This window comes from Psammomys obesus, unplaced genomic scaffold (assembly GCF_907164565.1).
Source record: "Psammomys obesus unplaced genomic scaffold, mPsaObe1.curated_primary_1811, whole genome shotgun sequence".
NCBI lineage: Eukaryota > Metazoa > Chordata > Mammalia > Rodentia > Muridae > Psammomys > Psammomys obesus.
The window spans coordinates 37,881,671-37,901,908 of NW_026592118.1; the positions used below are offsets into that span (position 1 = coordinate 37,881,671).

General features: G+C 37.1%; 1 protein-coding gene across 1 annotated transcript in view; it reads right to left on the bottom strand.

Annotated features, from left to right (window-relative positions):
* Positions 1-20,238, bottom strand: part of Thsd7a (thrombospondin type 1 domain containing 7A) — a 221,701-nt gene that overhangs the window by 151,455 nt on the left and 50,008 nt on the right. Inside the window, exons 3-4 of the mRNA XM_055612922.1 lie at positions 18,590-18,838; positions 15,904-16,085 (exon numbers count right to left, since the gene is read on the bottom strand). Coding sequence (XP_055468897.1) covers positions 15,904-16,085; positions 18,590-18,838 — 431 coding nt within the window. The remainder of the gene's footprint in view (positions 1-15,903; positions 16,086-18,589; positions 18,839-20,238) is intronic.

Consider the following 20,238-nt stretch of genomic DNA (forward strand, 5'->3'; position numbering starts at 1 on the left):
TGTGTGTGTGTGTGTGTGTGTGTGTGTGTGTGTGTGTGTGTGTGTGTGTGTTTATACTCATATGGGTACAGTGCCTCTGCAGGCCAGAAGAGGGCTTCAGATCCCGTAGACTTGTAGTTACAGGTTGTTGTAAGCCACCTGATGTAGGTACTGGGAACTGAACTCAGATGCTCTGGAAGAGTAGTAATCTGTCTTAATCACCCGGGCATCTCTCTAGCTTTGAAAACTTCTTCTTAAAACAAAAATAAAGGAAATTCAGGCCAATTTTAAGGTACTAGTTTTTTCATTTTCAAGCTTTGTATTTTTGTTTTGCTCTTTATTTCTGATTGTAATTTAGTTTCGTTTCTTCATTTTGTTTCTTTCCATTTCCTGCCTCCAAACCCTCCCTCTTTGTCATTGTTTTTGCATACATATAGGTACTTGTATATACCTATTTAGTCCTAAACACAACCTGTTGAGTCTGCATACCATTACTTTTACATATGTGTTCAGGTCCAAGCATTGGCCTGAACAACAATTGCTGTGTGCTTCCCTTCTTCTGTTTGCTCCTTCTTCCTCTGCTCCCAGCTTTACTTGGGAAACCACAACCAATCAAAATGTGGAATTATGGAGATAAGCCCCAACGGACACATCTACAAACACTCCTGCACCTAAGGCTAAGGGAACATTGCAGAATAGTGGGCAAAAGGACTGTAAGAGTCAAGAGAATCATGGATGTTGCTGTGAGACTGTCTAGTAGTAACAGCAGAAGCTACACCAATAAAGTGTCAATGGGGCCAGTAGAGAATCTTGAATCATGTTATGATTATTTGAATCAGTATGTCGGAACTTATGAAACCGCTGTTTTTAATGTTAAGAATGATCAGTTACAGTAATTTTATGTGATTAAAAGATGTATTTTACTACATCACCTGATGTGAACTACTTTCCATGCTAGACTTCACACTTAGCAGAATCAAGCCCCCATTTACTAGTTATGAATTGTAGCTCTTGTTTTCCTACGAGCAATACGCTACAGGTAGGACAATAATAGTTTTCTATAAAAATCTGTAGATTCTTCATAGTAGACTCTCTTAATGGGACAATAACTCATGTTGATGGCTTAGGAGAGATGAGTTTATCAAGCAGCGTTTGTGCAGATAAAAAGAAATCTTCACTTGATGTGTGCTAATTGCAAAAGTGTGCTTACTGTGTTCCACTTTGCTATATAGAAAGACATACAATAATGAGAGATGGAGAGATTTTAAGGATTAATGCATGAGCAGTGTGAGGTGAAGGAGAAACATCAAGAGATGGAATAGCTAAATAATAGCGATGTAATGAAGACAAGTTCAAATGTGTGCCATATGATTCTGTAAATTTTTGGAATTAGAAAATAAGTTGCAGCTATAAGCTTAAAATAGTGATTTTGAAAAAGTCACAAACAGCTACTTTAGCCTATGTATTTACAATGGAGCAGATCCACAGGGCAGAGAAATATTTTTGAATAGTAGTTATATTTAGTTATTAAAAAGCTGGCTTTGCATCTAGGCTTTGTCATTTCTTATTTCAGAGTGTCAGGGAAAATTATTTTCTAATTAACCATCTAGTCATATAATTTTGGAAAAACTATCTACTACAGCAAACTAGTGATTTTGCTTTCTTTTTATTACAGATTTTTAGAATGTCAGTAAGAAGTCACCATCTTTCTCACTGAAAATAAGCTTTTATTTTTTAAAGAACTTTTGCTATATATCAAGGAGTTATAGCATAATGGATCAAGTCATTGTGTGTAACAGATCTAGAAGAAAAATATAAAACAATTAGTTTTTCCAAATATTTTCCTTTTTTTTTTTACTCTTACTACCGTGTTAATCAGAGTTAAGGTTTATAGGCATAATGTTCCCTAGATACAAGTATTTTAGATTACCCAGGTTAAAGGTGAAAATATTCTTCTCAGAGCAACCAAACACTTTAACTGCAAACACTTCTTTTATAAGCTTTTGGCAATGCTGTGTTCCTTAAACTTTTCAAACAGTGATGCACAAAGAAAAGAAAACTATAATTATTCTGTCTGCAACAACTACAAAAGTAATATTAGATATATTTCTTTTTGCTTTAGAATAATAATGTGAAAGCTTTGGGAAAGTCTATGCTTTCCCAAGAAAGGAGTAATTTCACATATAAGTGTAGGCCAACATATTTACAGTATATTATGAAGAGGCTCTCTGCATAACACATCTGCCACTGGGTTTCTCAAAGGCCAATATACAATTACGGTCTTATTGCATGCAAGAGTGTTGGAGCAAAACTCTTATTTTAAAACTTTCTCCCCTTCTCTCATTTTTACCAGTAATGCAAACATACAAACAAAAATAGTACTTATTTCCCATGTAATGAAAACAAGTCCTGATGGTAGACCTCACATGTATTGTACCATTAAGTCTTGCCAGAAGAAAGAGAAGCAAAGGAAGGAGTGGCTAGTGAGTCAAATAGATTGGTTCAAGGCGATACACTGTAAATTAGATGCCCAGTAAGCCCACATCCTCTAACTGAAGAGAGAGTTCTACCTTCCTTAAACTTATTTCTAAATGACAGAACAGTAAATGCACCAGACGTTTATGGAGAAGGATGGGTTATAATAAAGAAGGATAATGGACAAAAAGCACTATGCCCTCTCTTGGAAGCTTAACATCTTAAGACATTAAAATTAATATTCATGAAGTCATTGTAAAAGGATATAGTCTTATATAGTAAAATAATAATTTTTGCAGAAGCATAAGAAGGTTATAGACTTTGAGTAAAGAAAGATGATTGAAGATCATATAGTTACTTAAAATGGGGAGAGACAGAAATAATCAAGAAAATGGCAGAAGGTGTTTCAATAGATTGAAGGGATAATAGATGTCATCTGTCTGTGTTGCAGGGACCTTAGCTTCAAGAGAGTTTATGTTCTTCCTTGTGAGTATAAACAGAAGAGACTCTTACACTGAACCCAGGTTTGTTGAGTATGAAAAATATAAAATGACAAAGAAGTACATCAAATACATATCATTATGAAAGTCTGTTAATATTTAAAATTCATGCATTGTCTTCAATATTTAATTTTTAAATAATAAAATGACAATGTCATAATTGTACACAATGCGCTCTGTCAACACATATGTTTTAAAAATGACTGTGCAATAGTAGCATTATACTGGATTCCAGACTAATAATACAATACTATGGATCCTTGCATTTTGAATGGGGCACTTTTGTGTGTGCAATAAATGGCGAAACCTTTCCAAGATGAATCTGATGTCATGGCTTCCTTCCCCATTGCTATTCTCCCCAGTTTATTTCCCTTTTTATTGCCCATTGCTTTTAGAAGGAATAAATATTAATGAGTTCTACAATGCAGTTTGTACTCCTCTGTTAACACTGGAGAGAGAACCTACTCCCTACTGAGTAATCATTAGCAAGGCAGTGAACAGCTAGTGCCAGCCACAAACCATTTCTTTTACATCCTTACATAGCAGGAGTGTGCTTCTGAAAGAAATGCTATTCATTCTCCAGTGCACATCCCTGAGTGCTCGTTTCTGAATCCCTTCTGGTGCTATCAATCATCTACAACAGACTCCACAAAATAAGTGCTTAAGGGTTACAAAAAGAATGCGAAGCACAACCACTTGATCAATTCATGGTAGGAGAAATTTTGTCTTTCATCTCTCTCTTATTAATAGAAGGTCCTGTACTAACAGAAGTGGACTCTTTCCGCCTCATGAAGGAGGGCTTGGGTACAATGAAATGATATCGTCACCTCCATGTTTCCCAGCAAGATAGAACAGATTTTTACAGATGTACAGTCAAATGATCTAAAACACAACTCTGTGAGTGTAGATAAGACAACCTCACCTCTGAAAACAAGCAGAGGGTTGTTTTTTGTTTTTGTTTTGTTTTGTTTTTCATCTTCCTTTTCTCCCTGGCATTATTGTAAGAAGTATAGAATGAAAGTTTTCCTGGACATATATACGGGACCTCCTGTTTCTTACCTTAAAGTAGTGATTCTCTTTGTCCATATACAAAGGCCAATAGCAGTGTTAGAATGAAAGAGTCGCTGAGAAGCATACAGGAAGTTTAAGGGTTAGGGCTCTCGCAGGATGGATCTCTTCCACTCTGATAGTAAATCCTGAGAGGCTTGTATTTGGAATGGCTCACACATTGCCTTCTTAAATTACCAGAAAACCATAAAAATTATATCAGTTTTGGGACTGAGGCCTGGGCTTTCCTCCACAATCTCAGCCCTTTCCAATGCTTAGCAAATAGGCTTCAAGAGGTGATTCATTGTTAGGTTTACCATAATCCAAGACACACAATAATGTGGCCTCTTCTGATCTACAGAACCACAACCACGCTGGATAGCATTAGTGATCTGCATTTTCTTAAAGCATTCAGTTGGTTCTTGAACTACACATCGAGGTATAAGGTATTGAGACCAATATTTACCTGATAATTGAGTCCTTGTAATGGCTAAAATTGATTATCCACTTGAGAAGATCTAGAGTCACCTCGGAGAGGAGCCTTTGGGTGAGTTTTTTTATTTGTGAATTTTTTTATGTAGACAGTTTAGATTCTCTGTGGAGACTGCTTAGATTAAGTTGAGGTGTGAAAACCCTCCTTAACTCTTTGTAGTACCATTGCTTGAGCCAGGGTTCTGTACTAAATGAAAAATAAAAGGCAAATTGAGCACCAACATTCATTGCTCTACACTTGCTGAGTGGATACAATGTGCTCATCAGCACCACACTTCAACTGCTATGCCTTGCTAGCCATGTTGGACCTCACCTCAAACTGTAAGGTAAAATAAATCCTTTCCCTCTTAAGGTTTTTTTTTTTTTTCTGTAATGGTATTTTTATCACAACAACAAAAAGTTAACTAATATAGACCATCTTCCTGAAGCGTAGGCTGCAGTGTAGTCCACTCAGAACTTGTGTAGACAGCCCTAAGCTGGCATGCCCATTGAAATGTCAGCCCCATGAAGGGTCAAGTAGAGAAAGCTGCAAACGCAACAGTTTCAGGATTTAAGATTCTGATGACGATGCTCAAGGCTAGTTATGGAGCATTCTATCTTTGACATATCAGCCGTGAATGTGACTGAACAGTTGTTCAACTACAATCCGATGAGCAGATAAAAGAACGCTAAGAAAACAAATCTGAATGGATGACTGTGCGTGTGTGCAGAAAAGGAACACTTGAGAGCACAGATGCGGAATAGGTTCAATGTCAAGTACCCAATTTCCCCTGCTTCTTCCCTGAATAAGCATTTGTTCTTCCAAAGAGCCTTAATAAATACGATCATTATCATAAAAGTTACAGCTATTATTTTTGCCAGTTGCCTTGGTTTTGGGTTTTTTGTTTGTTTGTTTGTTTGTTTGTTTTGGTCTTTTTGTTCTCCCCTCCCTCCCTTTTTTTTTTTCAGAGCTGAGGACTGAACCCAGGGCCTTGCACTTGCTAGGCAAGAACTCTACCACTAAGCTAAATCCACAACCCCTATAGCTATTATTTTTATGGTGGGTGGTAGGCATTTAAATTTAGATATTTATAAATATTTCAATAAACGCACATTGTTGGACATAATTTATTTTTCTAGCTTCTTAACCTACCGTAAAATTATCACCTAATATGCATTATACTTTTATCTTAATATTGTCCATTTTTTGTTAGTATATCACGTGCAGCTTTGTTCAAGAAGCATATATTTACCCTCTTTGGAAAGTAATTATTTGTATTTTTTTATTAGTAAATTGTAAGAAAAAACAGGAAAAGAGAGAAGAAGAGATAAGAGGTAGTCATAATATTTTTGTTGTTTCATTCCTTAAATTTTAAATGTTATTCACTTGAAATCACCATCAAACTATAATTCTATTGAGTCTGATGTTTGCAAATATAATCTTGTACTCTAGAGGAACTGCAAAAAGTTCTGGGAAATTATGATCATTAACGAATATTTTTATCAAATATCATTTAATTGATCTAGTAATTTATTCTTCTAGTATGTTATTTCCTTAGTAACACAAAATTTTCAGCTGGCCTTTCTAAACAAATGTGATATCATTAGCTACATAATTGAATACAATGCACTCTCTGTTAGCTATCTATTTTGCAGCAGTAGCAGTATACGACATCAATAATCCAGGCTCTCAACCAACTAATACTTTTCAAATTATTCCAAACAATAAAAATATCACTTTCAGACTTCTTTTATTAAGCCACTATAACTTTAATGCCAAAGCCTTGTAAAAGCACAATAACAACAACAACAAAAATTACAGGTCACTATCCCTGATGAAAATGGATGCAAAAATTCTCAACAAAAAACTTTCAAACTAAATACCAGTGAGCATATATACATATACATGTATATATATATATACATATATATACATGTATATATATATATACATATACATGTATGTATATATGCTCACTGGTATTTAGTTATATGTATATATATACATACATACACATGGGTGTATATATATATATATACATGATTACAGTCTTGTTGGCTTTACCCAGAAGATACTGGGATGGTTTGACATATGTAAGTCGATAATATTATGAATAATAAAATTAGATTTAAAGACAAAAATTTATAAACATTTTAAAAGATCCAGAAAAGGACTTTGACAAAAATCCAACACACTTTTACAACAAAAGTCCTAGCAAGAGTAGTATTAGAGGAAACATATCCTATCATAATAAAGACTACAAATGACAAGCACACAGAACTATTCTCCTAAATGAAGAGAAACTTGAAAGAGTACATCAAAATCAGGAAGGGGACGGGGTGTCTACTCCCCTACTCCTTTCAATATAGTACTGGAAGCCCTAGAAAAGTAAGACAGCAAATTAATAGTATAGATTCAAATAGGAAAAGAATAAGTCGTATTATCCCTATTTGCAGACATATTGCACAGACTATACAAAAGTCAATTGGCCCCCAGAAATTTTCTAGAAATGATGAACACTTTTAGCAGTGGCAACTTATATACCAATAACAAACATGCTGAGAAAGAGATCACAGAAATACCTCCATTTACAGTATCTGAAAAAAAAAATCTAGGAATAAGTGTAACCAAGGTGAAAGACCTCTATAATGAAAACTTTTACTTTCTGCACAAAGAGATGAGGAAGACACCAGATGATGGAAATACCTCCCATGTTCATGGGTTGGCAGAATTATTATTATGAAAATGATCATCCTACCAAAAGCAATTTGTAGATTAAAAATAATGTGTACACCCATGATATTCTTCACAGAGATGGAAGTTTGCAGTTTTCATTGGTGCACTGTATTGTGGAAATGCTGTGGAAGTTCTATGTTTTCACTTTAGGTATGTCCTTTAATGAATTTTACCTTTGCTCTCTTTTTTTTCAGGTGGTACTATTTGTTATATTCTTTCCCCAGCTTTATGCACTTGGGACTCCCAACATAGCCATAAATTTGAAAGTAAAACTAGCCCGAGTCCAGGCCTATCGCCATGTCTCTTTGGAGAGGCATATTTTCACAATTTGAGGCTAAGACTGACCTGCTCTGCTGTCAGCTCCCTGAAAGGCAAGCTGGGATTCCCAAAGCACTCAGAGCTATACCCTCATTACACGATACAGAAATGTACTGTATCTGTGTCCTGCCCTTATCCATTTCACTGCTCCTAAGTCACCATAATGCATAACCCTCATCCTGCACCATTCCCCACCCCAAAACAACCACAGAAAGCATCAGCATAACTTTGCTGGTTTGTTCTGGGAATTCCTTAATCAAGGCTTCACTTCTGCCCTTAAAAGCATTTAAAATAACATTGCATCTTGGGAGCCTAAGTAGTTTTGAAAAGATGATTTCCAGATAATGTAGTCTGTCATCCTGCTAAAAATGGAATGGGGAAGCTACTTATAAGTACGTATATTCAGAAAAATAAAATTAAATGACATGGAGAAGAATACAAGAAAAAGTAGAACAAAAAAAAAAAAAAAAAAAAAAACCAAACAGTTTTTTTGTATTCTTTCTTGGGTTCCTTTGAAAATTGTTTTAAGGATGAAAGTACTAAATACAATCAAACTAGCTAATATAACCCGAAAAGAAAGAATAAATGTTCAAATACTTATAAGATAAAAAAAGAATTGTAAGTGTCCAAACTGGTTAAAGTATATTAATATGGATTCATCATTTGACCTAACACCTCTATTCAAATTTAGAGATGCTATTAGTTTCTCCTTCATAGATAAAGGGCAGTGTGAGTGTAGCTGTGGTCTTTGCCAGCCATAGAGGCTTTTAAAGAGGGGAATCCCAAAGTCTCAGCATCTGCTTCAATACCATGCTGGGGGCTTGGGAGGAGAAGACAGAGGAATGGCGGCATTGGGAAGGGTTGAGGGTTGAGGCTACAGCTGGGATACAAAGTAAATAAACTGTAATAATTAAAAAAATAAATGAAAATTTGAAAAAAGAAACATATAATATAAATAAAGAGGGGAATTCATTCAAACATTTGAGCAGTTATTTTCCGACAAATTTCAAACAAATTGTATCATTTTACCGTGGGGGTGTAAACATGTGGGACACATGACCTAAGCCGAAGGCTGGAATCACTGTTTGCATGTTTAGCTGACTTCTGAATTACTACAACCGTTTTTCTTTAAATGCATTTTTGTTTGAATACTTCCTGAAATCTCATGGGTAAGCTCTTTCTCCCATAAAAAGTCTCAGAAGTCTCCTCTGGGTAAAACACTAACTACCTTAATCTAATTCCCAGCAGGTGAGTTCTCATTAGCATTTATCCCATTGGCTGAAGCCTCTTGGCATCTCAGCGCTCTTTCTGTATACACCTGATCAAGAAGAAACTGCAGAGGATGCCAATCCTACTCCTCCTGTTCCCTCCAGAGGACTCACTGGGAAGATCTGATTCCTTCAAGGCTTTTCTTATGTTTTAATTATCCTATAACTACTTTGCACTGCATCTACAGTGCAGGCAATAGTTCCAAAATATAGCCACTACGCTTTTATTTCTGTTTCTGTTTGTCATATTAGGCTTAGTCAAGAAAAAAGTGGAATTTTTAGACATATGAAAAAATATGGAACATGTTTACTTTCTCTCAATAAAAGTGTTTATTACCAGTTGGGTGTGTGTTTGTTGTTAAAACTATGGATAAAGAGCTACAAGCAAAATGAATTTACATGATGCTTAGAAGCAATATGACTTTTTATTCTCATTTCTTGGTAAAACATGGGAAAATATGAGTTTATAAACCTTCTTTCTACAGTTCAACTGTTTTTTTTTTTCCTTCCAACTGTCTTTTATAAGCACTAATCCTTTCTGCTGTGAAATCTCATCACAGGCACGCAGTCTGAGCTGTCTTTCATAATAACTTGAGTCTCTCTCCTCTTATTCAGATTTTATTAATGTAGTTCCCACAGAACACTTGTTCAAGTTTTCTATGATGTAAACCATTGTCCATGTGCTCTACTGTTTCACACTGCTTTAGTTTCAATTATTCAGATGATGCTTAATCTACAACCAATGGAAGGATTATCTAGGTTATTGTACTCAAAGTCTACTTTACTTTCACTTTGAACTCTGGAAGCAATCAATTTGTCTCTACTCATCCAATGATGAGCATCCAAGGATGAATATTTTTAGCAGCTGTCTAAGATATACACAAGTCACCTCCCTGCATGCTCTATCCTGTCATATCTGTTAAGGGTCAATTTTGCCCTGGTATAAACAGGACACCATTTACAGCTGCCTAGAATCCTGATCAGATGGCTGAATAAAAAATGTCACGGTATTCATGACTAATCTTTCCCAGTATGGAGCTTGCTAGGCTTTTCTGCTAAAAACATACAAGAGACCAAAGAATTAAAAATTAGTTTTTTGGGTTATTGGATTAAAGTTTAAAGCATAAGCCTGAACAATGGTCAGACAGGTGGAAACATGTCCAGCCACCTACAGGGAGGAACCAGCCTTACTGCATTTTTTCCTGCCCACTAGAGATACAGTTGCTAGGAAACTGGCCCAGATTGCCCCTTTCACCTAGGACAGCCAAACAAGGGAAACCAGACCGTTAATGGTTTTGGGATCTCCCCACAGCCAATCAGTTAAAAATGCAACATTCTCTTTTATGCTTAAACCAATAGACGCTTGCCAGGCTGGAATTCCCCTGCCTTGGGGGTGCTGGGAGGGACTGGGATCTATAAATCACCCACCTACCCTGAGCACAGGGCTCTACTCTCAACTGCTCTCAACTGTTAACTGTCAGTGAGGATGTGAGCTCAAACTTTAGCTTATAATAAAAAGGTCCTCATGTGTTTTTCAATGAACTCAACTCCTGGTGGTCTTTTGGGGTCTTCTGAATCAGGCACAACAAATATAGTTTTCCTGTTGCTGAATATTGTAGGAGAAACATTGTCAGGATTTCAAGATACTGCCAGCAGCAGCACATGAAGTAACTGTAGATACTCTCCATTAGTATTTGGATACATAGGAGCTTCCACTAGCTTACACAATATTCTGATGATTATTTGACTGTCACAATTAGAGCACTATGGAGTATTATAGAAATGCATGTGTACATTAATTCATTTATGTTTTAATTATCTGGAAACTAAAAGTTGGCAGGGTTATTTTTGTGGCTAGTGTAGTTTGATTCACTTAACAGTAGACATAAAAATGAATACAGTGATAATGGTTGTCCTGTTCTTATGGTAATGTGTTCATTAGCATTCTAGTTCATATTGAGACCTGTTAAAATCATAAAGAAGTTATGTGAACTTCATATCACCTGCTTTCTTTGTGTGCCTGTATGTAAGGAAGTTTATTTTGAGTAAGATTATTCTATTTTGAACAGATGTTAAAAATACCTTCCTTCTTGTGAAAACAACTTATCTATAAAACACAATGTGAACCTGCAAAAGAAAGTGTGGAATTTGTTCTTTGAAATAAGTACAATATAGATTTCTTTTTTATATATAATCTTTATTTTTTATATCAATCACAAGTTATTAACTCTGTATCCCACCTGTATCCGGCTCCCTCATTCCCTCCCAATCCCACACTCCCTTCCTCATCTCCTTCCTGCCCCTTTCCAAGTCCACTGATAGGGGAGGTCCTCTTCCCCTCCTCCTCTTCCATCTGACCCTAGCTTATCAGGTAACTTCAGGGTTGGTTGCAATGTCCTCCTCTGTGGACTAGCAGGGCTGCTCCTTTGGGGGAGGGAGGAGGAGGTCAAAGAGCCAGCCATTGAGTTCATGTCAGAAATAGTCCTTGTTCTCTGTACTAGGGTAATCCATTTGGATACTGAACTATCATGGACTACCTCCAAGCAGGGGTTCTAGGTTATATCCATACATAGTCCTTGGTTGGAGAAACAGTCTCATAGAAGAGCCCTGTGCCCAGATATATTTGGTCCTTGTGGAGCTCCTGTCCTCTCCAGGTCATACTAACTTCCCCTTCTTTCATATGATTCCCTGAATTCTGCCAAAGGTTTGGTTATGAGTCTCAGCATCTGCTTTGATACACTGCTAGGTAGAGTCTTTCAGAGGCCCTCTATGGTTGGCTCCTGTCCTGTTACTTGTTTTCTCCTACTTCCAATGTCCATCCCATTTGTTCAGCTATACCACTCCTAGGCATATATCCAAAATATGCTCAAGTATACAACAAGGACATTTGCTCAGCCATGTTTATAGCAGCTTTATTCGTAATAGCCAGAATCTGAAAAAAAACCCAGATGTCCATCAATGGAGGAATGGATACAGGAATTGTGGTACTTTTACACAATGGAATAATACTCAGCAATTAAAAACAAGGAAATCATGAAATATGCAGGCAAATGGTGGGATCTATAAAAGATCATCCTGAGTGAGGTATCCCAGAAGCAGAAAGACACACATGGTATATACTCACTTATAAGTGGGTACTAGACCTATAAGATAGGATAAACATCCTAAAGTCTGTGCACCTAAAAAAGATAGACAAGAAAGAGGACCCAGGGTAAGATGATCAATCCCCACTTAGAAAGACAATATAGATTTCTTATGGCTTAAAATGTTTATGGTAACACAATCAAGATTCTTGAGATTGCTGTCTTCTAATAGGGCTTGTAGAAATTCATTTAAGAGCTCTCTCTCTCCCCCACTCCCTCTCTCTAAATGAGATATGGCCTTTTCACATTTACTGATGGAAAGCAGGCTGGCATCAGACTTCACAGCCCATCGTCTAATTGTCCTCCATTCACTTGTATTCGTAATCCACATGTGTCAGCCCTGAGATGCTAGTGTACTAGATGAATTTCTATTGGGAAATGTTAACAACTCCTGAGGGAAAAGTCACATATGTTTTGAGGAAGAACAGCAGTAACTTTTAAGGAGAATCAGCTGGTTTTTTTTTTTAAATTAGTGTAAGAATCTTATTAATATTCTTAGTATATAAAGGAATATATATTCCTAACAACTGGTGCCACACATTCCAGTGATAAAAATCCATTTTATGTGAAGTCATTATTTTTGTACCCATTGACCTTTGTTTGGCTATTGCTTTATTCTAACAGATACATCTTAATAATGATATTCTCTGTGTTCCTGTCTTTCTGTGTTACTTTTGGGTCTTTGCAGTGGTTTAGAAGAGGTGTGGGGAACTCTGAAAAAAAAAAATGATTCAAGACATAACCAGTTGCAGTTCAGAATTCTCAAGATCTTTTGAAAGTAATAACCTCCAAGACATAATTGACATTCAGAAACTAAAATCTGATCTACCCCAAGCAATGAAATTATACTGCTCTGGAAGCCTGCTGTAATAAATCTACCTAAAAGTTTTAAGAATGCAGCCATTAAAGTGGCTAAGAAAATATTAATGAACTAACATTTGTCTTTTATGCTCGGTTCTTATAACCTAAAGGTTCATTAGTAGTAAAGGCTATATTCTCAAATGAGCTGACATTCTGGGGAAAAATTAGTAGATGCAAAACAATTAAATTTTGGAAGTTGCAAATTCAAAACTTCAATGTTTATTTATGGTAACTGACATGGCCTCTTTTAGGTGTGGCTGGGGAGCCACTCTTGGTTTTAAAAGCAGCTATTTCTGAAAGCCTCTACTGATTGAAGTGTCGAAGCAGAGGCTGAGACTCATAGCCAAACTTTGGGCAGAGTGCAGGGAATCTTACAAAAGAAGGGGGAGACAGAAAGACCTGGAGGGGACAGGAACTCCACAAGGAGAGCAACAGAACCAGAAAATCTGGGCACAGGGGTCTTTTCTGAGACTGATACTCTAACCAAAGACCCTGCATGGAGATAACCTAGAACCCCTGCACAGATGTAGCCCATAGCAGCTCAGTCTCCAAGTGGGTTCCCTAGAGAGAGGAACAGGGACTGTCTCTGACATGAACTCAGTGGCTGGCTCTTTGAACACCTCTCCCTGAGAGGGGAACAGCCTTACCAGGCCCCAGAGGAAGACAATACAGCCAACCTAATGAGACCTGATAGACTAGGGTCAGATAGAAGGGAAGGAGGACTGCCCCAATCATTGGACTGGAGGAGGGACATAGGGGGAGAAGAGGAAAGGAAGGTAGAATTAGGAGGGGACCAGAGAGGGGGCTACAGCTGGGATACAAAGTGAATAAATTGTAATTTTTATATAGACAGAGAGAGAGAGAGAGAGAGAGAGAGAGAGAGAGAGAGAAAGACCTGTAGTGGACAGGAGTTCCAAAAGGAGATCAACAGAGCCATAAATACTGAGGCCTCGGGGCTCTGAAGAGAATGATAAACTCCAAGGACAATGCATGGAGAGGACCTAAAACCCCTGCTCAGATGTATCCCATAGACTCATTCTCCAAGTGGGTTCCCTAGTAAGGGGAACAGGGACTTTCTCTGGCATGCATTCAGTGGCAGGCTCTCTGCTTATTGCCCCTTTGGGGGTGCAGCCTTGCCAGTCCACAGAGGAAGACAATGCAACCATTCCTAATGAGATTTGATAGGTTAGAGTCAAATAAAAGGGGAGGAGGACCTCACCTATCAGTGGACTAGGGGAGGGACATAGGGGGAAGAGGGTGGGATTGGGAGGAAAAAAAGGAAGGGGCCACAGCTGAGATACAAATTGAATAAATTGTAATAAATAATAATAATAATAATTTTTAAGTGGCTATTTTTCTGTCTGCATCCTCCTTCTCCACCCCTTTTCCCTGATTATTCTTGTTCAGAATTCTTCCCTAAATAGTCTCCTTTTTCTTGTCTTTCAGCTAGTGGATTTTGTTAGTTTGTTTTCATTCCCCAGCCTACACACTTTCTAGGAAGTTCTCTTCTATTCCAGTTGTCAAATGCAATATGCTCACTGTGTGCTTGGTTCTGATGTTCCTTTATTAATGTGCCTTAATACACACTGTCCCCTCTAAATGAAACAAACTTCTACAGTCCTCACCCTCACCCTCTTTTGTCTAGGTAGCATGCTAGTCATCTTTCTTTTCAAGTGCCATTTCCACTAGATTTTCTACAACATGGTTGTATAGGTTATCTTAGTGTGTTATAGCTATTGTTTTGTGTACCATTGTGAAGAATTTAAGCATTTTATGACATAAAACCTATATTGATACATATATGTATATGTTATTTTATACATCTTTGAGTCTTTGGGTATATCCAATGAATGCATGAAGAGTGGATCAGTCCTGGGAGTTTTGTAGGTACTCAGATAAAGGGCATGTGAAAAGAGCTGCTTACAGAACTGTTAATAGTACCTAACATAAACTTGATCTGATAACAATGGGAATCCTATTGTAGCTCAGGCGATTTGAATGCACTTGCTCTTTTGCACACATCCATCAAGCACCCAAACTAAAATTTAAAAAAATAAAATAATAAAATGAAGGCAAGCTCTCTACTTGCTTGTAAGTATAAAGACAAGTATTTTAAATATAGTTAGGAATGATGTAGGTTTATTAAAGTGGCAGTTGGAGGTTCTCCTCCAAGATCCACGACTTCCCTAGCCTTAAGTATTTGGCAGGTTTCCAGTATCAGGTATGCGCACTCTTGCACCTAAGGCTCAGAGATCAGAACAGAGGCAAAGGTGGGATGATTGTGAGAGTCAAAGGAACCGAAAGTTTGCTGTGATGTTTCTCTCCTAGAAACGTCAGAGATCCACAAAGTCTCATCTACATGGCTGTCGCTGCCTACACAAGTCCTGAACAAGATGGCACCAATAGGGAAGCTAACAGAGAAGGCAATATCTCATGAAGACATCACCCTAGACAGTGAACTACAGGTAACTAAATAACGTGAAGAGCAGGAAAATAATATTCCTGGGGGAAGAACCCCCAAACAGGTCAGCTCTGAAGTTATATACCTCCAAATAACATTATAAAGACTAAGCACATATATATATGATAAATGTAATATTTTTACATTATACATATGTGCCTATTCTGTATAGTATAATATGCATACAATAAATTATAAATAACAAATTAAATATGTGTTACAAAATAACAACAATAAAAACCCAAATATATACAGAAAATTTTAGTGTTGATAAGTTTATTCTTAATCATAGTTTAACAAAATGAGATTTATTTTCTTATTTTATATGTTTGTACTATATGTGTAGGGTTATAAAATAAATTTTATTTTAGTTTTGTAACTAAATTACTCCTAAATTTTGACACAGAAGGATTTTACTAGTTTTTAAAAATAGGCCTGTCAACAAATTAATACTGACCAAAGACAGAGTGGCATTAAGTTTCTTATTAGCCCTCATGTAGGCTGCTAAAGAGCAGGCTTGGACTCCGGCCACAGTGTGAACAGTAGGGGTTTCTCCCTGTCCCCCATGGCCTGTCAACATTCCTCAAGGGCAACCACCCACTCACTCTTCATGAGTGAGCCATTTGAGGGGAGCATCACATACCTTCTCTGTCCTTCTGTGCATTTAAATGGGAGAGCAGGTTGTCGTTAGTTTGTATGCAGTATACTTCCCGGGTCTGGACACCCCCTCCACAGAGGGCTGTCTGGTTGGCGCGCCTCTTGTCCTGCTGACTGAGCAAAGGGTCCACATGGCACTCAGTCCACTCCGTCATTCTCCAGCCATACCTAGATGAGGACAATGACACGGCGGTGAAAATGATTATTCAGGAAAAGTGTTTCTCTATTCTTTTCAGATTTTCCTTCTAAAATTTAAACTCAAAAAAACAGTTTCCTGTGGTTCCAGTATAGATTCCCAGTCTGATGCAGATTCAGTTTCAATTGCTTCATTGTCCTCAGCTGGGCCCCCTTTAGAGGGGTTAAATGCAGAGTGAGCCTGTTTTAATTGCAACTACTGAAAGCTACATATCAATATTTTATGAAATAAGAACATAATGCTGAAAACATGAAATTTTATGAGCAATTAAACTGAACTCAAGCTCACCCTTACTTGATACTTATAAACAAAGGAAGGCTGAATCCAAGAATGCCAAACATTCTAAGGGATGATGAGCCCAAACACTTGTTTTGCTTTTAATAAAATGCATGAAAATTGCTTATTCATTCTGGAGCAAAATTATAATTTGCATGCTAGGATTTAAAAATATACCAGAGCAATTCAGAGCCTTCTCGTTAGTGTCAAGAATCAGAAATTTTTCCTGTACGTGCTCTGTAGAGCCCAGCATTTCTGATGAATGCCCGTGAATGACATGGAGAGCTGACTCCGCTGTTAGTAGAGCACAAAAAAGATTATCCCTGATTCTCAGAGCTCCAATCAAGATGATGATGTGAAAAGATGTTGGGGTTGTCAGCCTGACTCTCCCTAGAAGGAAATAGACAGGGAAGCATTTCCTCATGTCACTGGCAATAGAGAGTGATGACATTCTCCACCTCTAGGAAAACAGATACCTTAAAAGCCCCGAGGAAATGGTTCAAGCATCACTTTGTCAATCTAACCAAGGTACTTCCCCCTGGATCAGATTAATAGCTAACATGGGTATAAATGGATGTGCTTATCTCAATTAGACAAAACGGTTAAAGGTGCCCTTAGATGTCGGCTCTGGGTGCTTGGCTCTGTCAATGGTGAGGAACTTACCAGTGAAATTGAGATTCCTTCCCATTTTCATTTTTATAAGTGTGGGCTTGAGGCTGCACATTTGTGGAACTGGGCTTCAAAGGACAACACTCAGCCTTATTTATGAAGGAAAGGCATTTCAAAAACATTGATAATTGGTACTTGGTTGTAGGAACAGGGTACAGAAAAGCAAAACTAAAGAGCTAGCTTTCTAGAAGACCAAACAAACAAATAAACCTAGAATGATATTCCAGCATAAGTCATGCTAAGGAGTCCTGTGATAGAAACAGACTTCCAATAATATAAATAGTTGATATATTCTAGAAAAATTGGTACCGTAGGAAATGGAGATGACAAAAAGAACCAATGATATCTGCTTATTTTACTTGTGGTACTTGAAATTTGAGAAGATGAAAAATGAGGCACCCCTGTTAGACAAAAGTAAAAGATACTGCTGGGAGAGACAACATCCTAGGAGTCTGGGCAGTATCCTTGAACTTCTCTAATAGAGAAGAACCACCATAGCCGGTAGGACCCGGAAAGCAAAAAGAGGAAACTGGATTTTTTCAGTCTCTTGTTGTATGGGCAGACTGTGGATGATTCCAAATGCCGTAGATTTCATGTAAACCATGACTATTTTTGTGTCCACGTCCTTTGAATGTATGAACAGTTGACATAACCTCCCAGTGGATTGTGCACACTAAAGTTCTCTCAGTTGCTTTATAACATCCTATATTCATAAAAGAAATATTGTTAAGATAGTTTATTATAATGTCCTGGAAATAGTATTTTTAAGAAAAAATACTAAAGAGTGGCAAATATTTCAGGCCTGGTCTTATATCATCTGAAGTCAATGAACATATATTAGGCACTTATAGACTATGATATATGCTGGTGATGAAACAAAGACAAAAAAAGTGAAAAAAATTCATGAAATCCCAACATCTGAAAGCCACTTATTTTTATGTAGTTCTTTATTTAATTAAAATTGTTATATATATAAATATGTTATTGAATTTTAGTAGGTCATAGGAATCTATGATCTAAAAGTTTGAAGGTTAACGAATGGTGGATCACAGACAAGGTCAACATGTTCCTTGCTTTTTTCAATAAAGCTTTATTGGAACATGGGCACACTCATTTACATACCACCTGTATCTCTACTGATGGCGCTGAATCATTGCAACAGAGACATTTGCAGCTTGCCCAGTTAAAATGTCCTTATTGTGTATAGCCTACTAACATAATCACCAACCACTACTATAAAATGCACTAAGAGAAGTGCTATCAAAAGTCTAGTCTTCGTGAAGATGTGGAAGTACAGTTGTCAAATGTATTTTCATTCTGTAAAAGAAATACATTTTTAATGGATAAAGGGTGCAAAGAGATATTATAGTTGTCTGCTTAAAATATGCAAGACAACTCACCATTTCCATATTATTGAGTCTGAAATGATATTTAAGACAAAATACTGCTATTGCAAGTATTAAATATTTGTGATATCAGATAGCTGAAGGGGCATGGCTTTAAGTACAGCCACATTCTTCCATCTACTCACGTGGCACAGAGGACAGCTCCATCTTCCTGAGACAAACAGGCTTCTTTCTCCTCAAGTTCTGGACATTCTTCTTCACTTCCAATCGGAAATTGCCTGATGGTCCTTGTCCTTACTCGAGTGCCCGTAGGAGACGTGACATCGTGGCATGTTTTTGAACAGGAACTCCATTCCAGCCACTCTGACACCTGGCACTCTTTGGTGATCACACAGGACTGGAAGGTCAAGGGCAGTTTCTCTTGTTGGCAGAAGCTGTAACAAATCATTGACATTTTTACCTCATACTCACAGGCAGTTAGAAACTCCAGTTGAATCAGATTGGACAGCTTAATTTCTAAGAGGGCACATGATTTACAGTTTCACTGAAAATATGCAAACATTTGCAAAGTGCCGTGGAAAAACAAGCCGAACATTTGTATTTGCCTCACCTCCTGTGTGTATGTTGGGGGAGGAGGATTGCTAAGCCACTCTTAAGAAATAGAAAATAAAGAGGAGTTAAAGAAATCCACCAAAGCTGAGTTTACCTCATTGCTTCTTATTCATTCTAGATTTAATTTAGAAAAGGCAAAACCTGAAACTGTTAACATATGTTACATTTAATTTTTTTTTTACGGATTTAAATAATCATGTCTGTTTAGCTTCAATACTTTTGGAATAAAACATAATTTAATATGTGCCTTAGCACAATGTTATGTCAATTTTGACTTACAGTTATAATCTATGCTTATCCAAATATATCAACCTTTCTAATTTATTTTTTTAAGTTTCACTTTTGATGTGTCTGTTTATACGTTTGCCTGTGTGTGGTAGGTGCAAAGTCTAGTAGAGGGCAGGTGATTCTCTGGGGCTGGGTTTGCAGAGGTTGTGAGGTCCCCGACATGGGTGTGAGTACTGAGTATGGGTTCTCTGGAGGAGCAGCAAGTGTTTTTAACCACTGACACATGTCTCCAGCCTCTCAAATTAATATGAAATACTTGTGGATATCCTGATTAAATACACAATAAGTATTAAAAGTGTTTATCCATTTACCTACATGTTATAAAGATATACTGTAAAGATATCTTTAATATTTATTTTACCAATAAAGTATTTGTGTTCACATTCTTGTTTTTTTTTAATTCTCCTTGTACCTGAGGCATATTCGAAATTGTAATGTTAACAAATAAAGCAAAAAAATGATATCGATGTCAACAACTAAGGTTCTACATAGCTTGAGTTTTCCTAGAATTGTACTGACTCTTAGTTGGACTCTTTTCCATATTCATTAACGTATACTGTACATTCACAGAGGAAGCTGATTGGGATGATAGCTATCTGGGCTGATGGGAGAATTCAGTGATCACTCCTTCTCATTCAGGTTCCATATTCATTTGTTCTAATTACCCACAGGGGGAGGCAGGTCCATTTTACTGTAACAACTTATGTCCTGTTTTCTTAATCCTACCACCATGCATATTTTTCAAACCTGTATTCCCACAAGACAATTAGAGCTAAAAACATCAAAAGTCAATTTGTTGAACTTGAAACATCTTGAGAAAAAAAAATCTGAGAATGGTTGAAAGGAGGTCTGTGGGTTAGCTCTGTTTCCCCAAAACAACAGAGCAAAGCCCACCGATGCTCAGATGTCACGTAAGTACTGGCATTAATGCTAT